The sequence below is a fragment of the Rhinopithecus roxellana genome, chromosome 4 (assembly GCF_007565055.1).
Source record: "Rhinopithecus roxellana isolate Shanxi Qingling chromosome 4, ASM756505v1, whole genome shotgun sequence".
NCBI lineage: Eukaryota > Metazoa > Chordata > Mammalia > Primates > Cercopithecidae > Rhinopithecus > Rhinopithecus roxellana.
Genome location: NC_044552.1, coordinates 158,965,088 through 158,981,121, shown reverse-complemented (window position 1 = coordinate 158,981,121; position 16,034 = coordinate 158,965,088). Strand labels below are relative to the sequence as shown.

The window sequence follows — 16,034 nt, the reverse complement described above, 5'->3', positions numbered from 1 at the left end:
GAATCCAACAGAAAACTCACCTTGAGGGAGAAGCTTTTACAGAGGGATTCCAGTTACAGGATTATTACCCTAACGAAGGATAATAATTCCTAAGGAATAAGAGGTTTCATGAAGCTTCCTTCAGATGTCACTGTGAAAGCAAAGAAGGACCTTCCTGTCTGCATTCTTGCTATTTGTTGGTGTGGCAAGTCAGTCAGTGTACGCTGAGGGCTCACTTCCCAACTTCCCATGTTGTGTCTTTGTGCCTGTTGCTGGTACCCCAGGACGGACTCCGAGTCCCGGTCCATCATGATTTCCATTCTGCATTTTGATGCAGTAGTAATGTCTCGACTGGCTAGAGTCTATTTTCAAGTAATTCTTTTTTGGAGAACAGTAGATGGTGGTACATTTTTCTGAGTCTTCCATACCTGAGAATAGCCTGCTGTTTCCTTGACACATAAGAAAGGTCCTTTGGCTGGTAGGTGAAGATGGAGGTGCAGGAGGAGGAGGTGACTTATAAATCAGTTTTATAAAAGCTTTCCAGGCATCTTTGCCCAGCGTAAAAGAAGGCCCAGAAGTGACAATCCCAGAAGGAACTTCCGTTGGAGTATGTGAGGTGTGACCAAATAAAGGGCAAAGGGAGGCGGAGATGATAGAACATTGGCAAGTTGTGTGAGAGGAATGGACGAAAAGGAAGGGAAGAGGACAATCTCAAACTGAATGAGAACCTTGAAGCTGAAGGAAAAAAAAAATACTGAAATACGATGCTGAGATTAACAGGGGGGTCGTGGAGAAAAGTTACATCACCTTACCAGATGAGGAAGGTTGCTTTCAAGATGTGTAACAAGTATGGATGCAGTTCCAAGGAAGAGCTCCATCAGTTCCCTGCTAACAGCCTGACCAGAATGCATTCTCTGCATTGCAGACCAGCTTGCTTTTCTGCAAGCAAGGGTTCAGAAGCATTCTTTACCTCAAGATTAGAACTGATTTCATACTGATGGATTGTTGTGTATGAGAAATAAAAACACTTAAGTAAAAGCAGTTTTCTGGGGTTGATGCATAAAATCAGAGTTATGCATTTTTACCTGTCATTTCACCTTTAAAACTGTTCTCAAACCCTTCTTTTCCTCTCTGCTTCCAGTTTTCCCCGCCTCCCCACCACCCACCCACCATTCTACCATTGTCGCCAGCAGAGTTAGTATCCCAGAAAACACAGACCTGGTTATCTCACCCTGCTAGTTAAAAATGTCCACAGCTTCCCTTTGCCTTCCGGATAAATCCTAGAAACCGTAATTTTACACAGTTCTTTATAACTCTTTTTCTGCAGTCATTCCACAAATATTTATTGCGTACCTACTACATGCCAGGTGCTGTTGCAGGCACCAGGAATATAGCAGTGAAGCAACAGACAAATGCTGCTGTCCTCATAGACTTCCATTCTTCTTTGAGGAGACAAACAATAAACAAAGATAAAGTATTAAAATATAGCTAGTAACAGCTAGGGAGAAAAATAAAACAGGGAAGGGGAGAGAGGGGAGAGTGGCAAAGGAGCACCTCACTGGTCAGTAAAGACCTGAAGGAAGCAAGAATCCAGCCAGGTGGGTATCTGGGAGCAGAGCCTTCCATCAGGGGAAGGGGAGAGTGCAGAGACCCTCCAGAACCACAGGAGGCTAGCATGACTGGAGCAGAAGGAGCAGGAGGTCCCAGCAGCCCCAGGGGCAAATCAGATAAGGCCTTTCTAGCTCATGGTTGGAACTTTTGCTTTTACTCTTAGTGAGATGGGAAGTGAGGGGATTTGAGCGGGAGAGTGACATGATGTGACATAATTTCTCTCTTGCTGTCTTCCATCCTTCACACGTTACCCAAGACACATCAAGAGATCTCTCTTGAACATGCAAGCCTGTCTTTGTGGCTCCCCTGTCTGCCTGAGAACCCTTCAAAGCCCAGCTGAACATCATCTGCTTTGGAAAGCCTTCCCCATGTCCAGACCAAATGGGGTGCTCCCTCTGCTTGCCTCCATGACACCTAGCATATTTCTGTTGGGCCCCCTGTTTGTGTGTCTGTATTTCTCAGTAGCTTCAGAGAAGGGAGTTGCTTTGATGGGTTCCCAAGGCCCAGCACGGGTCCACCCCATAGTAGACTCTCAGTAAGTATAAGCAAATAAATGAGTGAATGAGACAGAGAAAAAGGAACTCACCTATGAGGTTTTTGAAACAAGGTTTTTAAATTTAGCCCATAGCCTGCAAAGCCTTTTAACTGTATTCCATTATCTTCACACATAGATATATATTTTCCCAGCCACAAGGTAGCCTCTGTCCTCAAAGTTGTTCTGGAAAGTTGACCCCGTGATCATTTCAAACATCATGTTCCAACACTATTCTAGGCAAAGTGTCCTGGCCATTCTGTGCCCTGGCTCTTAACTGAACAGCTGTTTTGTGGATTTGGCAGGACCTGGTAGAGCAGGAACCCTTTATTTATTTATTTTTTCTTTTTTGAGATGGATGAAGTCTTGCTCTGTCACCCAGACTGGAATGCAGTGGTGTGATCTCAGTTCACTGCAACCTCTGCCTCCGAGGTTCAAGTGATTCTCCTGCCTCAGTCTCCCAAGAAGCTGGGATTACAGGCACCCACCTTCACACCCGGCTAATTTTTGCAGTTTTAGTAGAGCCAGGGTTTCGCCATGTTGGCCAGGCTGGTCTCAAACTCCTGACCACAGGTGATCCATTCTCATCGGCCTTCCAAAGTGCTGGGATTACAGGCGTGAGCCACCACGCCCGGCCAGGAACACTTTCTTAAGCAAACCACACTTATTCATTGGAAGCACTTTCAAATCATTCAACAGGTGACTTTCTTGAATACATCTAGTTGCTTGATAATGACCTGAGGAAGTAAGGGAAATTAATGAAACTGGCGGCTCTTTCCTTAAAGGATTCCAAGTGCCACTCTGGTCTTCCCTCCGCCTCAGAGACCTGAACCGTAGATACATTTTCCTCTGTGTTCAAGATAACAGCAGGAGCAGGTTTTTCATGGGAGAGGAAAGGGTTAGGACTCTCCAGCCGGGAGGAGACTGGGAAGCCGAATGAAAGCTCTCGTCTTAGCCGAGGGTGCAGTGTCTCTCCCTGGCTCATCCACAGCCCCTGGGGTTTTTCCTACAGCTCACGATGTTCCCTCAGAGAGGGAGCCCTGCCTGGAATGGCCAGAGGTCATGCTGTCACCTCCCCCTACAAGGTTTTTCTTGGCCAGCATGTCTGGTGAGAAGAGGAGGGAGACCAGCAGAGAATGCGTGCGGAGAGGGCGGCCAGAGAGGGACTTTCAGTCCCCAGTCCTGTGTTCCAGCCCCAAGTGCTCCTTGGTCTCAGGGGTGTGGTTCCAGGGCCTTCCTCATGGGCACCCTGCCTCTCTTTTTCACTCCCTTTTTTTTTCTGGGACAAAGGCGTTCTCTATGAGACTATATTATCAACTTCAAATACAGAAATACCTGTGTATTCAGTTACGTGAGTAGCTGTCTTTCTGTGTTTATTAATACAATGGGCTGAATAAAAGCCGCTGTCCTGAGGTTATCTGGCAAGATGGGGAAAGAAAAACAAAACAAGTCATTATTGTACCTTCTCAAGATAAGTTCTTTATTCTCATCCACACTCTTCCATCAGCTTCCCTCTGCCCAGAATTTTCACAATGATCCTACGCTAAAACCTAACTCGGCGTCACGGTTGTTAACCAGTACGATAGCAAGGACACATGAGAATCTGTTAATACAAGCACATGCGATGGCGCAGGCTCATGCTGAGCAAGCACCATTAACACCCCTCCTCCTTCCCAGCGCCAGCACAGCCCTGCTCAACAGACGTGTAAACACAGGGCCTTTTCACAGGGTTTATGCACAGAAGCAAGGGGAGCCTCAGACCCAAGGCCTCATGCGCAACGTTGTGTAATTCCCTTTGAACAGACAGCTCAGTTAGCAAAAGGAATTTGGATATCTGATAACCTAAACATCATTCCCATTGTTAAAGTGCTTAATTATTCACATGGCACAAAAACCCAGGTTTTGCAACCCATAGTCAAATCCAGATGCAAACATGGACAGATAACAGTTAAAATCCCTGACTGTACAGATATGGCCCGTCTGAGACCCATATTGGGAAGCTGCACAAATGGAAAGCTATAAAACACAAACACTCTTCTTTCATAAAAGACATTTTTTCAAGTAGCTGAAAGCACAGTAAATGTTGAGGTATTTTGTTAACAAATGGATGAGCTAAGTTCAAGACTTGACTTCAAGGGAAGTCAAGTCACTTGCTAAAAGAGGCAAAATTAGAAGTCAAGAAGTGACATCGTTTCGGTGCTCTGCCAATGAAAGTAATTTTTATTCCTTCCCTATAGAATCTAAAAAAGACCAGGTATAGCGGCTCACAGCTGTAATTCCAGTGCTTTGGGAGGCTGAAGCATGGAGGATCGCTTGAGGCCAGAAGTTCAAGATCAGCCTGGGCAACATAGCAAGATGCTATCTCTACAAAAAAAATAAAAAATAATCAGCCAGGCATGGTGGTGCATACCTATAGTCCTAGCTACTTGGGAGACTGAAGTGTGAGGAGTATTGCTTGAGCCCAGGAGTTCGAGGCTGCAGTGAGCCATGATCATGCCACTGCACTCCAGTCTGGGTGACAGAGCAAGACCTTGTCCCTTAAAAAAAAAATTATTTCAAAGAATCTAAAAGAAAAAAGGGAAGACTACGGAGTTCATGTACAGCTCAAAGAAGTGGAATAGGGAGGTTTAAACAAAAAGGGAAAAAAACACACACGCAAGAATAGACACTGTTGGCACCCCTGCAGAGTCAGAGTTTGAAAGTGAGAGTTGGAAACTTGACCTCTGAGTTTGCTGGAGGAAGCCAGCAAAATGATTTAGAAAGGATAATATCGTAATGGCAGGAAGTGAGTACAGTCCTCTTGGCTAGAGAATCTCAGTTACAGCGTTTGGGGCAGACCAACTGGAAATGATGCTACGTCAGGGACCATGTTTGAAAGCCTAAAATCTAAGTTGACAGGAGGTGTTCCATGGAGGCTCTGGGAAAGAGGGACTCGAAGGCAGACCCCCACACAGTGGACTTACTAGTCTCGCTGTGTCACCCACACTGGAGTGCAGTGGCATGATCTCAGCTTACTGCAGCCTCAACCTCCTGGGGTCAAGCAATCCTTCCACCTCAGCCTCCTGAACAGCTGGGACCACAGGTACAGGCCACCATGCCCAGCTAATTTTTGTACTTTTTGTACAGACAGGGTTTTAACATGTTGCCCACGCTGGTCTCGAACTCCTGAGCTCAAGCAATCTGCCTGCCTCAGCTTCCCAAAGTGCTGGAGGTGTTTTATGGATTGAGTACTGTTCAGTTGTACCCTATGAAAGTGACCCACCACAATGGCCTGTTTTCCTGAGCAATTCTAGAGAGGCAGCAGGAAGGGCTGGTTGCTCCCATGGGGCTCAAAGGGCGGAAGGGCAGAGGAGGAGAGGGTTGGAACAAAATTGGACAGTGGCCTCTGTGCTTGCTGGATCCCCAGCCCCGAGCCTCCTCTCTGTGGGAACCATGGGACACTCATACTGCTGGAATGTGGCTCTTCCCACAGTCAGACACCACTGGCCAGCCAGGACTTCCCCTACTGTTGAACAATGCTCTCCCTTGCAGCTCCCACTAGGCAACCTGGAAGGCTAAACTGTCTATGACGTTGTTCCCCTAAAATGTGCCCAGACACCATGTTTTATAAAGTTTCTGTCTCTTCTTTCTGTTAAGAAAGGAGAAAAAGGATCCCAGCTATTCAGGAGGCTGAGGCAGGGGAATTGCTTGAACCAGGGAGGTGGAGGTTGCAGTGAGCTGAGATCGTGCCATTGTACTCCAGCCTGGGCAACAGAGCAAGACTCTGTTTCAAAAACAAAAGAAAGGAGGAAAAGGAAAAACATTCCCAGTACTCTTGTCCACCTCCTCAGTTGGAAGTGCAGTAAAAAGGTTCTTCTGGCCGGGCGCGGTGGCTCACACCTATAATCCCAGCACTTTGGGAGGCCGAGGCAGGCAGATCACTTGAGGCCAAGAATTCAAGACCAGCCTGGCCAACATAGTGAAACCCCGTCTCTACTAAAAATACAAAAAAATTAGCCAGGTGTAGTAGCATGCACCTGTAGTCCCAGCTACTCGGGAGGCTGAGGCAGGAGAATTGCTTGAACCTGGGAAGTGGAGGCTGCAGTGAGCCGAGATCATGCCACTGCACTCCACCCCGGATGACAGAGCCACACTTTGCCTCAAAAAAAAATTAAATAAATAAAAAATGAAAAGATTCTTCTCTCAAGTGTTCCCATGTCTCTCAAGACACTCTCCCAACTTTCCTGGTGCCCAAATTTGTGTTTATTCCCTTCCTATTCACTACCCTTCACCTCTCAGGTATTAGGTAAAGCCAATGTCTTGGGGAAAAGTGACTAAAAAGAGGAAGTGACAGTTTTCTCTCTAACAAAAATATGAAACCATCTAAGAAGAAAAAAATGAAATAGACCCATCTTTTTGGTAGTGTGCAGAGTAAAAGCCATTTTAAAAAATTCTTTAAAAAAATGATTTTAAAAATTTGTATAGCTGAGAACACTATATTTTAAATACAGGTTGAGTACCCCTAATCCAAAAATACAAAATCCAGAATGCACCAAAATCTGGAGCCTTTTGAGCACTGACAACACTCAAAGGAAATGCTCCGCTTACTGGTTGAGCAGCCTTATGATACACATATTTCAAAATCCTAAAAAATCTGAAATTTAAAACACTCCTGATCATAAGCATTACAGAGAAGGGACACTCACCCTGAATTAACACCATCCGTTCAATGTAGCTATTGTTTCTAAAATAAAAACTAGCCTAAGCCTTGCTGAGTGGGCGTATCTTGATTGCAGTTCTTGTTGCAGAGGTACATTGTGAAGATGCCAGGTCTGCAGGTCAGCCCGTGCAGGTCCTGGTTTATGGATGGTTGGAAAAGAGCGAGTCCCATTCCAGTTGTCATTGTCAGCCAAGTGCATTGTCGAAATACCCCCTTTCCTGGCAAAGCTGTCATTGGTATATTTCCACTTGGCCCAGTGCATGGAATTGTTTTAATACGCTTCCCATGCTTTGAGAGGTCTGCGCGGAAGAAAACATGAGAAGAGGAGTGGGGAAGAGCGGAGGGGTTCAGACAGGAAAAGGGGGAGAGCGAGAAGGAGCCTGACCCTGTGGATCTGCCAGGGCCCTACATGGTCCACCTTATACCCCGTCCCCTGGCCTCCAAATGCCCAGGAAGCAGACTGCCTCGGAAGACGCTACATGTTGAGGTTCACATCACCAAGTCTGCTGTGTCCAAGGCTTGGACCGAGCACTGGAAAAATGACCCAGTGGCCAATTAAACTTTCCACTGGCAGACATTGGATGAAAACTTTTTTTTAAGTGAAATCTTTCCGTTTGAGTCGTTTTTTAATGAAATGAAGCATGTACTGACATGCGCTCTGTGGAGAATAGGAGAATGATTAAATTCTGTGCTGCCATTTTGGATGGCGGCACTCAGAGCCAGCGTCAAACATTAGGAGGCATTTCGGGGGCTGTAACCACCCCCAGAAGGATCTATCAGTCCCTTCTGCCTGTTTCCCCTCCAGTTCCTATGGGCTCCTGGAAGGGACAGAGACACAGGAGATTTCTGCAGGTCCAGGCTCTGTCGTTGCTGAAATATGAAACCAAGGACTGTACTGAAAGATGCGGCAAGGCAGATGCTTTGGAGAATGCCAATTCTGCTACTGATTACACACTCTTCCTTCCTAATCTTTCTGGGCAATATGTATGAAGAAACAAAAACAGTAAATAGTGTCGTAACCATTTCAGGTTTTGTGGCCAAATGAGGTCAGTTCAGATCAGTTCTACAGTCAAGTGAGTTACAAAAACTTGATGGTGTTCAGAGCTTGTTGGATTGTGGAACTGTGGAGAAGGAAATGCTGGCCTCTGTCCGCATTAGTCTAGAGCCCGAGGAGAAGCCTGCCTTTCATTCCCGAGCAGCTCCGGTTCCTCCCTTGCTTCCAGCTCCCCCGCCCCCATCCCCCGTTTTCAGCCATTGGGGGAGGATGTAGGCTAATTAGCCACAGTGCTGCCTCTCCTTCTGCCCATGCCACTGAGGAAGTCACTGGTAAAGGCATGCATGGCACAGAGGCAGGGACCCTGACTCCTTCACCAAACCTCTCTCCCTGAAATAAGGGGTCGCCCTGACACGGGAGTGAGGTTGTTTTACGACAATTGCATTGAAGGCCTACTTCAGTACAGCAGAAATAATATATGAATTTTTATTATCTCAAGAAATGATAATGGCAGAGAATAAGAAAGCATCCTGAAAAGGTCTGGAGAGACATGCGACGCACGGGCTGGGGTTGACAGCCAGGAGGAGCCAGGATGCACTCAACTCTGCAAGTAACAACACAACCAAGAGGACTGGCAACAGACCCCAAAGTCTCAGTGTTCCCTGCCCAGGGGGACAGGCTATGCTCTGGCCCAGCGCCTCTGGCTGTGCTGACAGGTTTCTAGCTAGCGGGTCACCACCTCCCCCAGAAGTAAAGGGAGCGAGCTCCATGCGTATGGTGTGTGCTCCTGCTGGCTGTAGCCCTGGGAAAGAGGGGAAGAAATATTGGTTTCTATATGGCTTGACGTCGAGTTCTTGCTCCTGCAAATTAACCCGGTCAGAAATTGGGGAGGATTCCAGATGACATCCTCACCAGCCAGGAAGCAACCAAAGCATAGCACAGCTTGACAGGGAGCTGGCAGAAGGTGATCTAACGAAAAAGGGAAGCAAAACTAGAGAACAGTGGTCGGCAATAGTTGGGAAGAGGTCAGGACATTGGCCACCCCCTAAGCATGGTAGTTCCTGTAGTGTTAAGGTGGCCAGTGTGCAGGAGGCCGCACTCTCTAAGGAGTTAACGATCTGTCTTCTGTTAGCGCTATGCAGCCCAGTGTTTCAACAGCTTCCCCAGAGTCAGGAAAACCTCAAATGATGGATGGCCTGGCTGAGGTCATCAGTAGAGATAGGCCCCGGCCATGGTCTGTCTCCCCATCAGATTCACCGAACCTCAGGGCAGTGGGGTCACAGGGCCAGACAGTGCCCAGCCACGCTGGCATGATGGCAGATTTCCGACAGTGAGGAACTAAGAGTTTGCCCAGGCATGAGGAAAACGAATTTATGAAGTTCATAAATGGAGTTTATAAATGCTATAAACAAGGGGCAGCATGCTTTCATTCTGTGTGGATTTTTTTGTATGCTTTATTCATATATTTTTGTCAGTTTAATTGAAGTATAATTTACACACAATAAAATTCAACAATTTTAAGAATGCAGTTTATTGAGTTTTGACAAACATAAACAGTCACACCACCCCATACATAATATAGAACAGGGGTTGGCAGATCTGGCTCCCAACCTATGTTTGTTTTGTACATTTTTAAAGGGTTGTTAAAAAGAAGAAGACAGGGATCATATGTGACCCACAAAGCCAAAAATATTTACTGCCTGGCCTTTTACAGGAAAAGTTTGTTGACCTGTTGACCCTGACACAGAACATTCCCATCCCACTTGGAGTTCCTTCTGGCCCCTTTGCAGGAATTCCTCCCCCACCAGGCAGCCACTGATCTGCTTTCTATAGATGTAGTTGTGCCTTTTCTAGAATTTCGCATAAATGAAATCATACAGTATGTTGCCTTTTGTGTCTGGCTTCCTTCACTGATATTGCTTTGGAGAGTCATTCTGGATTTTTGCATGTCTCGGTTCTGCACTCCTTTATTTCTGAGTAGCATGGCAGGGTTTGCTTCCTAGGGGGAATGGGGGCACTTCACATGTTTTAGCCACCTGCAGATGCAAAGAAGAAGAAAGGGGATCTGCGTGTGCGGCGGTCAGGGCCTGGAGCCCCGGGGTGCCCACTCTCACTGCCCTTGTCTTTGCAGGCATGAACAACCGGGAGGTGCTGGAGCAGGTGGAGCGAGGCTACAGGATGCCCTGCCCGCAGGACTGCCCCATCTCTCTGCATGAGCTCATGATCCATTGCTGGAAAAAGGACCCTGAAGAACGCCCCACTTTTGAGTACTTGCAGAGCTTCCTGGAAGACTACTTTACCGCCACAGAGCCCCAGTACCAACCTGGTGAAAACCTGTAAGGCCCGGGTCTGCGGAGAGAGGCCTTGTCCCAGAGGCTGCCCCACCCCTCCCCATTAGCTTTCAATTCCGTAGCCGGCTGCTCCCCAGCAGCAGAACCGCCCAGGATCAGATTGCATGTGACTCTGAAGCTGACGAACTTCCATGGCCCTCATTAATGACACTTGTCCCCAAATCCGAACCTCCTCTGTGAAGCATTCGAGACAGAACCTTGTTATTCCTCAGACTTTGGAAAATGCATTGTATCGATGTTATGTAAAAGGCCAAACCTCTGTTCAGTGTAAATAGTTACTCCAGTGCCAACAATCCTAGTGCTTTCCTTTTTTAAAAATGCAAATCCTATGTGATTTTAACTCTGTCTTCACCTGATTCAACTAAAAAAAAAAAAGTATTATTTTCCAAAAGTGGCCTCTTTGTCTAAAACAATAAAATTTTTTTTCATGTTTTAACAAAAACCAATCAGGACAGGTGTTTGTTTTTGTTTTCTTTTTTATAAATATGAATATATATAATATATATGTCCCTGTACATATACAATGTGGGTGCTAATGTGGAGACTGTGGCCAGCCTGGGCCACCAAGCTATGGGACCCAGAGGGAGGATTTTACTGCAAGTCAGCGTCAAAGCACTGGTGTTATTCTGAAAACACCAGTGGCCTCATTTTTGGCTTTTGCAAAGCATGAATTTTTTCATTTGGATTGCACTTTCCTGGTTCATGACTGTACCTGTAGATGGCTGTTACTTTGACTCCTTTCAGGAACCGCCCCCCAAGCTGAATTTACAAGTTCTGTTAGCAGTATTTGCTTCAACTTACTGCCTTTTGATCTCAAAACTTAAAAATAAGCAAGCAAATGGCTACCGAGAGAACTGGAAGATGGATACCACACAAACTTCTTGTATAAAAATATGAATGCTGAAATGTTTCAGACATTTTTAATTTAATAAACCTGTAACCACATTTAAATGATCTAAAACCCATAGCATTGTAGTCATGGCAACCTGCTAAACTTTCTCATGCAACTAAAATTTCTGGGGGAAATGAGGGTTGGGGTTGCACATTTCCCATTGTAAAATAAGTGTTTTAAATGTCCTGTACTGCTAATGAATGACTTTCTATATGTCCAGGAGTTCTCCAGTGGAATAACTATGCACTACTTTACATTTAATGGGGATGCACAAAAACAAAAAAGTATTACATTTTTAGTTGCTGTTTGTACCACCTTAAATTACATATGTTTAACACCAACAAATCAAAAATCCTATTTCTATTGAGTTTTTAATACTGACTAGCAACTCAAGTCTTAATTCCTTTCTTGTTGTGATTCATTTGTGAGTTTACATTTTTAAATTGTTTAACTTTCTTAATTTAGTAATTAAAAAGAAAGCATTTTACATTTGAATTTTTTTTTTTTTTTTTTTTGTTTATTTGTTTAAATCATGGAAGGTACTCGTAGTTCTGTGGTACATCGGTCCCACACCAGATGGTATGGAGTCACCTGTGAATTTAGCCTTTGTGTGATGATTTGCAAATGACAGAAACATTCAGAACATCTGGAGAGTTCTTTTCCCTCTAGAAAGGGTAGGCTCTCGACCAGCTATTTCAGAGGATCATTAAAGCAAACATAGGCATACCTTACCATTTGAATTTATCAGACATTTTTTCTAACTGGAATTTACTGTGTCCTGCTTGTAGGAGAAATAGACAATCACAAGAAGAATCTTTCTTATCCTGGAGTCAGTATATATATTTCCAAACGTCCCCCCACTTCTGGAATGAAGGCGCTAACGGAGCAACAACCTAGTGTGGTAGGAAGGGCAGTGGGTGGACGCCGGCTACCTGTCCGCGTCTGGCTCTGTGATCATTCAGCTTCAGGACCCTGAGCCACCTCCTGGCATCTGTTATTTTCAGGGCCTGTCTGTAGAACGGAAGGGGTTAGATGAGATTCACTCAGATCTCTACAGCTCTAAGATCCTGTGATTCTAAGATCACTGATGCCATGCGGGGTCCTAGAAAAAGGATGGTTTTCTTTGTTGAAATAACCTTTACATTTAGGGAGGGCCTCCAACACTTAAAAAAAAAAAGTTTTCTGATTAATCAAAACTTTATGGTATTGTTTTTAGCATTAATAGACTTGCTAAACTGATTTTAAAATTATTTATTTATTTATTTATTTATTTATTTTCGAGATGGAGTCTCTGTCGCCCAGGCTGGAGTGCAATGGCACCATCTCGGCTCACTGCAACCTCTGCCAGCTTCAAGGGATTCTCCTGCCTCAGCCTCTTGATTAGCTGGGATTACAGGCATGCGCCACCATGCCTGGCTAATTTTTGTATTTTTAGTAGAGACGGGGTTTCACCACGTTGATCAGGCTGGTCTTGAACTCCTGACCTCGTGATCCACCTGCCTTGGCCTCCTAAAGTTATGGAATTACAGGCATGAGCCACAGCGCCCAGCAGATAAAATTTTAAAGATCTTATTACTTATATTATTATCACATTATTAGGTAGTTGATTAACATATTCTAGGTATTTTTAAAGATAACTTTGCTTTTAATCCTCACATCCCACTAAGTTGGATAATTTGCAAATATTTCTGGAGGATTTTTGTTTATGTTCTGATTCATTCAAAACAATCTGAAAAAAAAAACCGTTTTAAACAGAAATTCTTTTTTTTTTAAAAAAGTCTCTTCAAACCAAAGTATGGCCTTTAATTTATCAGTTGAGTTCATGGTGGATTCTCTTGTATGAAAGAAAGCTAAGGACTTGGGCCACCTCAAGGGCACTCTGAGGAAACACAGCGTGCTGTAGAGTGAGGTTGCACAGTGAAAGTAAGAGAGCATCTATAAATACAAAGAAGTCAGAGACTTTTGGGTTTTTTCTTGCAAGAGGCAAATGTGCTTTCAAGAGATATTCCTGAGGTAGATCATTCCAGAGAGTCCCCACACCTCCCAAGTAGCCTCTCTTCCTCATAAGTTGTACAGGCTTAGGGTGAGGAAACTGAATTTGCTGACCAGAAAGTTCTCCTGTTAAGAAAGAAAAGTATCACCTTAATGTCAGGGTGATGGTGAGGAATTTTTTGTCTTCAGTGACTTGGCAGTGAGCAAGTATTTGCTTTGTCCCCTTAGGAAAGCTGGCATCTAGCACTCCTCTGCTGGAAAGGGAGCCTTCCTAATAAACTCTTACTTTTTACTTTTTTTTAAGACAGGGTCTTGCTCTGTCACCCAGGCTGGAGTGCAGTAGTACAAACATGGTTCACTGCAGCCTCAACCTCCCGGCCTCAAGCGATCCTCCCAACCACACTGGCTAATTTTTATTATGATTATTTTTTGTAGAGATAGGGCCTTGCCATGTTGCCCCAAGCTGGTCTTGAACTCCTGGGTTCAAGCAATCCTCCTGCCTTGGCCTCCCAAAGTGTTGGGATTACAGACGTGAGCCACAGAGCCAACCTCTTTTTACTTTTTAAAAATCAAACAACAGGCCAGATGCAGTGGCTCACACCTATAATCCCAGGACTTCGGGAGGCCAAGGCGGGCGGATCACGAGGTCAAGAGATCGAGACCATCCTGGCCAACCTGATGAAACCCCGCCTCTACTAAAAATACAAAAATTATCTAGGCGTAGTGGCAGGCGCCTGTAGTCCCAGCTACTCAGGAGGCTGAGGCAGGAGAATCACTTGAATCCAGGAGGCAGAAGTTGCAGTGAGCGGAGATCGCGCCACTGCACTCCAGCCTGGCGACAGAGTGAGACTCGTTATCTCAAAAAAAATCAATCAATCAATCAATCAAATAACAAATCAATTGGAGAAGACCATTTGCAAAGTTCAGACATTGTAACTGCAACAAAAGGATTTCTGTTCACTCCATTCTCTGCAGCTCCTGATCTCAGATCTCTGCTGATCAGTTCACGGGCTGGGAGGATCAGAGAGCCTAGGAGACAGGGGGTCCCGTGCTTTAGAACATCCGGGTAGATAGAGACAAATAATGCATTTGACTTTGCCATAGTCGTGGCACAGAAAGGTGTATGGGGAACCAGGCATTTCCGTGAGAAAAGTTAAGGGTATATATGGTATATATAATCCCTCAAACACAGCCATACTGTCGAAGATTTCCTTACCAGCACCAGAGGTGTTTACCTGCTTTGAGAAAGATAGGAATCCTCCTGTGGCTAAGTGTTGGCACCAGAGGATTTTATAGTAGCATTCGTGTGGCAAAATGTGATCTGCAATTTCCCAGGGGGTCTTAAGAATGTATACTAGATTAATTGGAATGGTTCTTTTATGAATCTTGAAAGAGTATGGTTTTCAGCAACAGGCAGAAGAGAATTGTACTAAAGCCCACAGCAAAAGGGAAGTCATCTATTTATTAGTCACGACTCAGGACAAAGAACGTCACGTGCTAGGCATTGCCTAACAAGTTGTATTGGAATAAAATGACCTTTGGTCAGTTTGTTCCTGAAAGGTATTTTAATAGGTTTAAATGACTTTTGTTGACCTTCTTACCACTGTATGTTATACAATACTGTTGGAATTCAATTATGCTGTCAAAAACATTTATTAGAAGGGAGGGAGGAGACTGGCTTTGGTTTGGGGGCAGGGGAAGGAAGCTTAAACACATTCTTATTCTAAAAATGATACAGGGGATATAGATTACTAAAGCAATTGCTAATTACATATATTTTTTTAATTCTGAAAAATAGTTTATAACTACAGAGAAGAAAATCATGAAAAATAGTACCTTTACTGTATTTGAAATATCAAACAGACCTTCATAATTTATATACACCTATATTCCCAGAAAATGTTCATACATAATAAACTCCTAAATCATACCTCATTCTTTCCCAACATGCAAAATATTCAGAATCCTATGGAGGGACAAATATACCTTTATTTTAAAAGTTAATTCTGAGCACTGAAAATAAATGGTTTTCCAGTGTTGCAGGGACATTCTAACAAAATGTGACCAGTGACTAACAACGGCTTCCTCAACAGCCAGAACACTGTGCTTCTCTCCATACAGCTTACTACTCTCCAGTAACCTGTTTAATGCCACCAATGTGTTTACTACTACTCTCCTCTAATGTGTTTGCCCTGCCAGATTGTGAGCGAGAGCAGAAACTTCCTGATTGGCTCACCATTATTCTCCCTGCACCTAAAACAGTGATGAGTTTCTGGCAGATGCTGGCTGGACTGATGGATGCACTGTTAGGTGGATGAGGCTCACTGTCCAGTGGGGTGAATGGTTTACCTGTGAATGACACATTTACCTAAGAACCTGCTAAGCACATGGGACTGACAGCATGCTGCCCACAGTGCTAGTCCTGAGCATTATGGACGTGTGGCCACCAGTGTTCCAGATATGACTGAAGGCCCAATCTATAGCCTGATACTTCCCAACCCTTTCCCCAGAACTGTCACAATGCCAGTGAGGATAAACTTGTACCTCTGTAACCTGAGAGGCAGCATGAAATAAATGGCACCAAGTGATACATACTCTTATTTTGGTTCCATTTGGTTTTGAGACGGGATCTCACTATGTTGCCCAGGCTGAATTCAAATTCCTGGCCTCAAGCAATCCTCCCACTTCAGTCTCCCAAGTAGCTGGGACTACAGGCATGTGCCACCACGCCTGGCCACAGTCTTTGTTTTTTGGGGGTGCAGGGGGCTGACAGGGTCTCACTCTGTTATCCACGCTAGAGTGCAATGATGTGATCATGGCTCACTGCAGCCTTGACATTTTGGGCTCAAGCCATCCTCCCACCCCAGGCTCCCAAGTAGCTAGGACTACAAGTGCGTGCCACCACACTCGGCTAATTTTTTCTTTTTTTTTTTTTTTTTCTTTTTTTTTTTGTAGAGACAAGGTCTTACTATGTTGCCCAGGCT

The 16,034-nt window shown here is 44.7% G+C and overlaps 1 protein-coding gene across 6 annotated transcripts in view; it reads left to right on the top strand.

The window, feature by feature from the left end:
• FYN (FYN proto-oncogene, Src family tyrosine kinase) overlaps positions 1-10,615 on the top strand; it is a 209,809-nt gene extending 199,194 nt beyond the window's left edge. For all 6 annotated transcript variants that reach the window (XM_030928132.1, XM_030928135.1, XM_030928134.1 and 3 more), the window contains one exon: positions 9,947-10,615. In XM_030928132.1, coding sequence (XP_030783992.1) covers positions 9,947-10,155 — 209 coding nt within the window. In that variant the 3' untranslated portion in view covers positions 10,156-10,615. The remainder of the gene's footprint in view (positions 1-9,946) is intronic.
• The last annotated feature ends 5,419 nt before the right edge of the window (positions 10,616-16,034 follow it).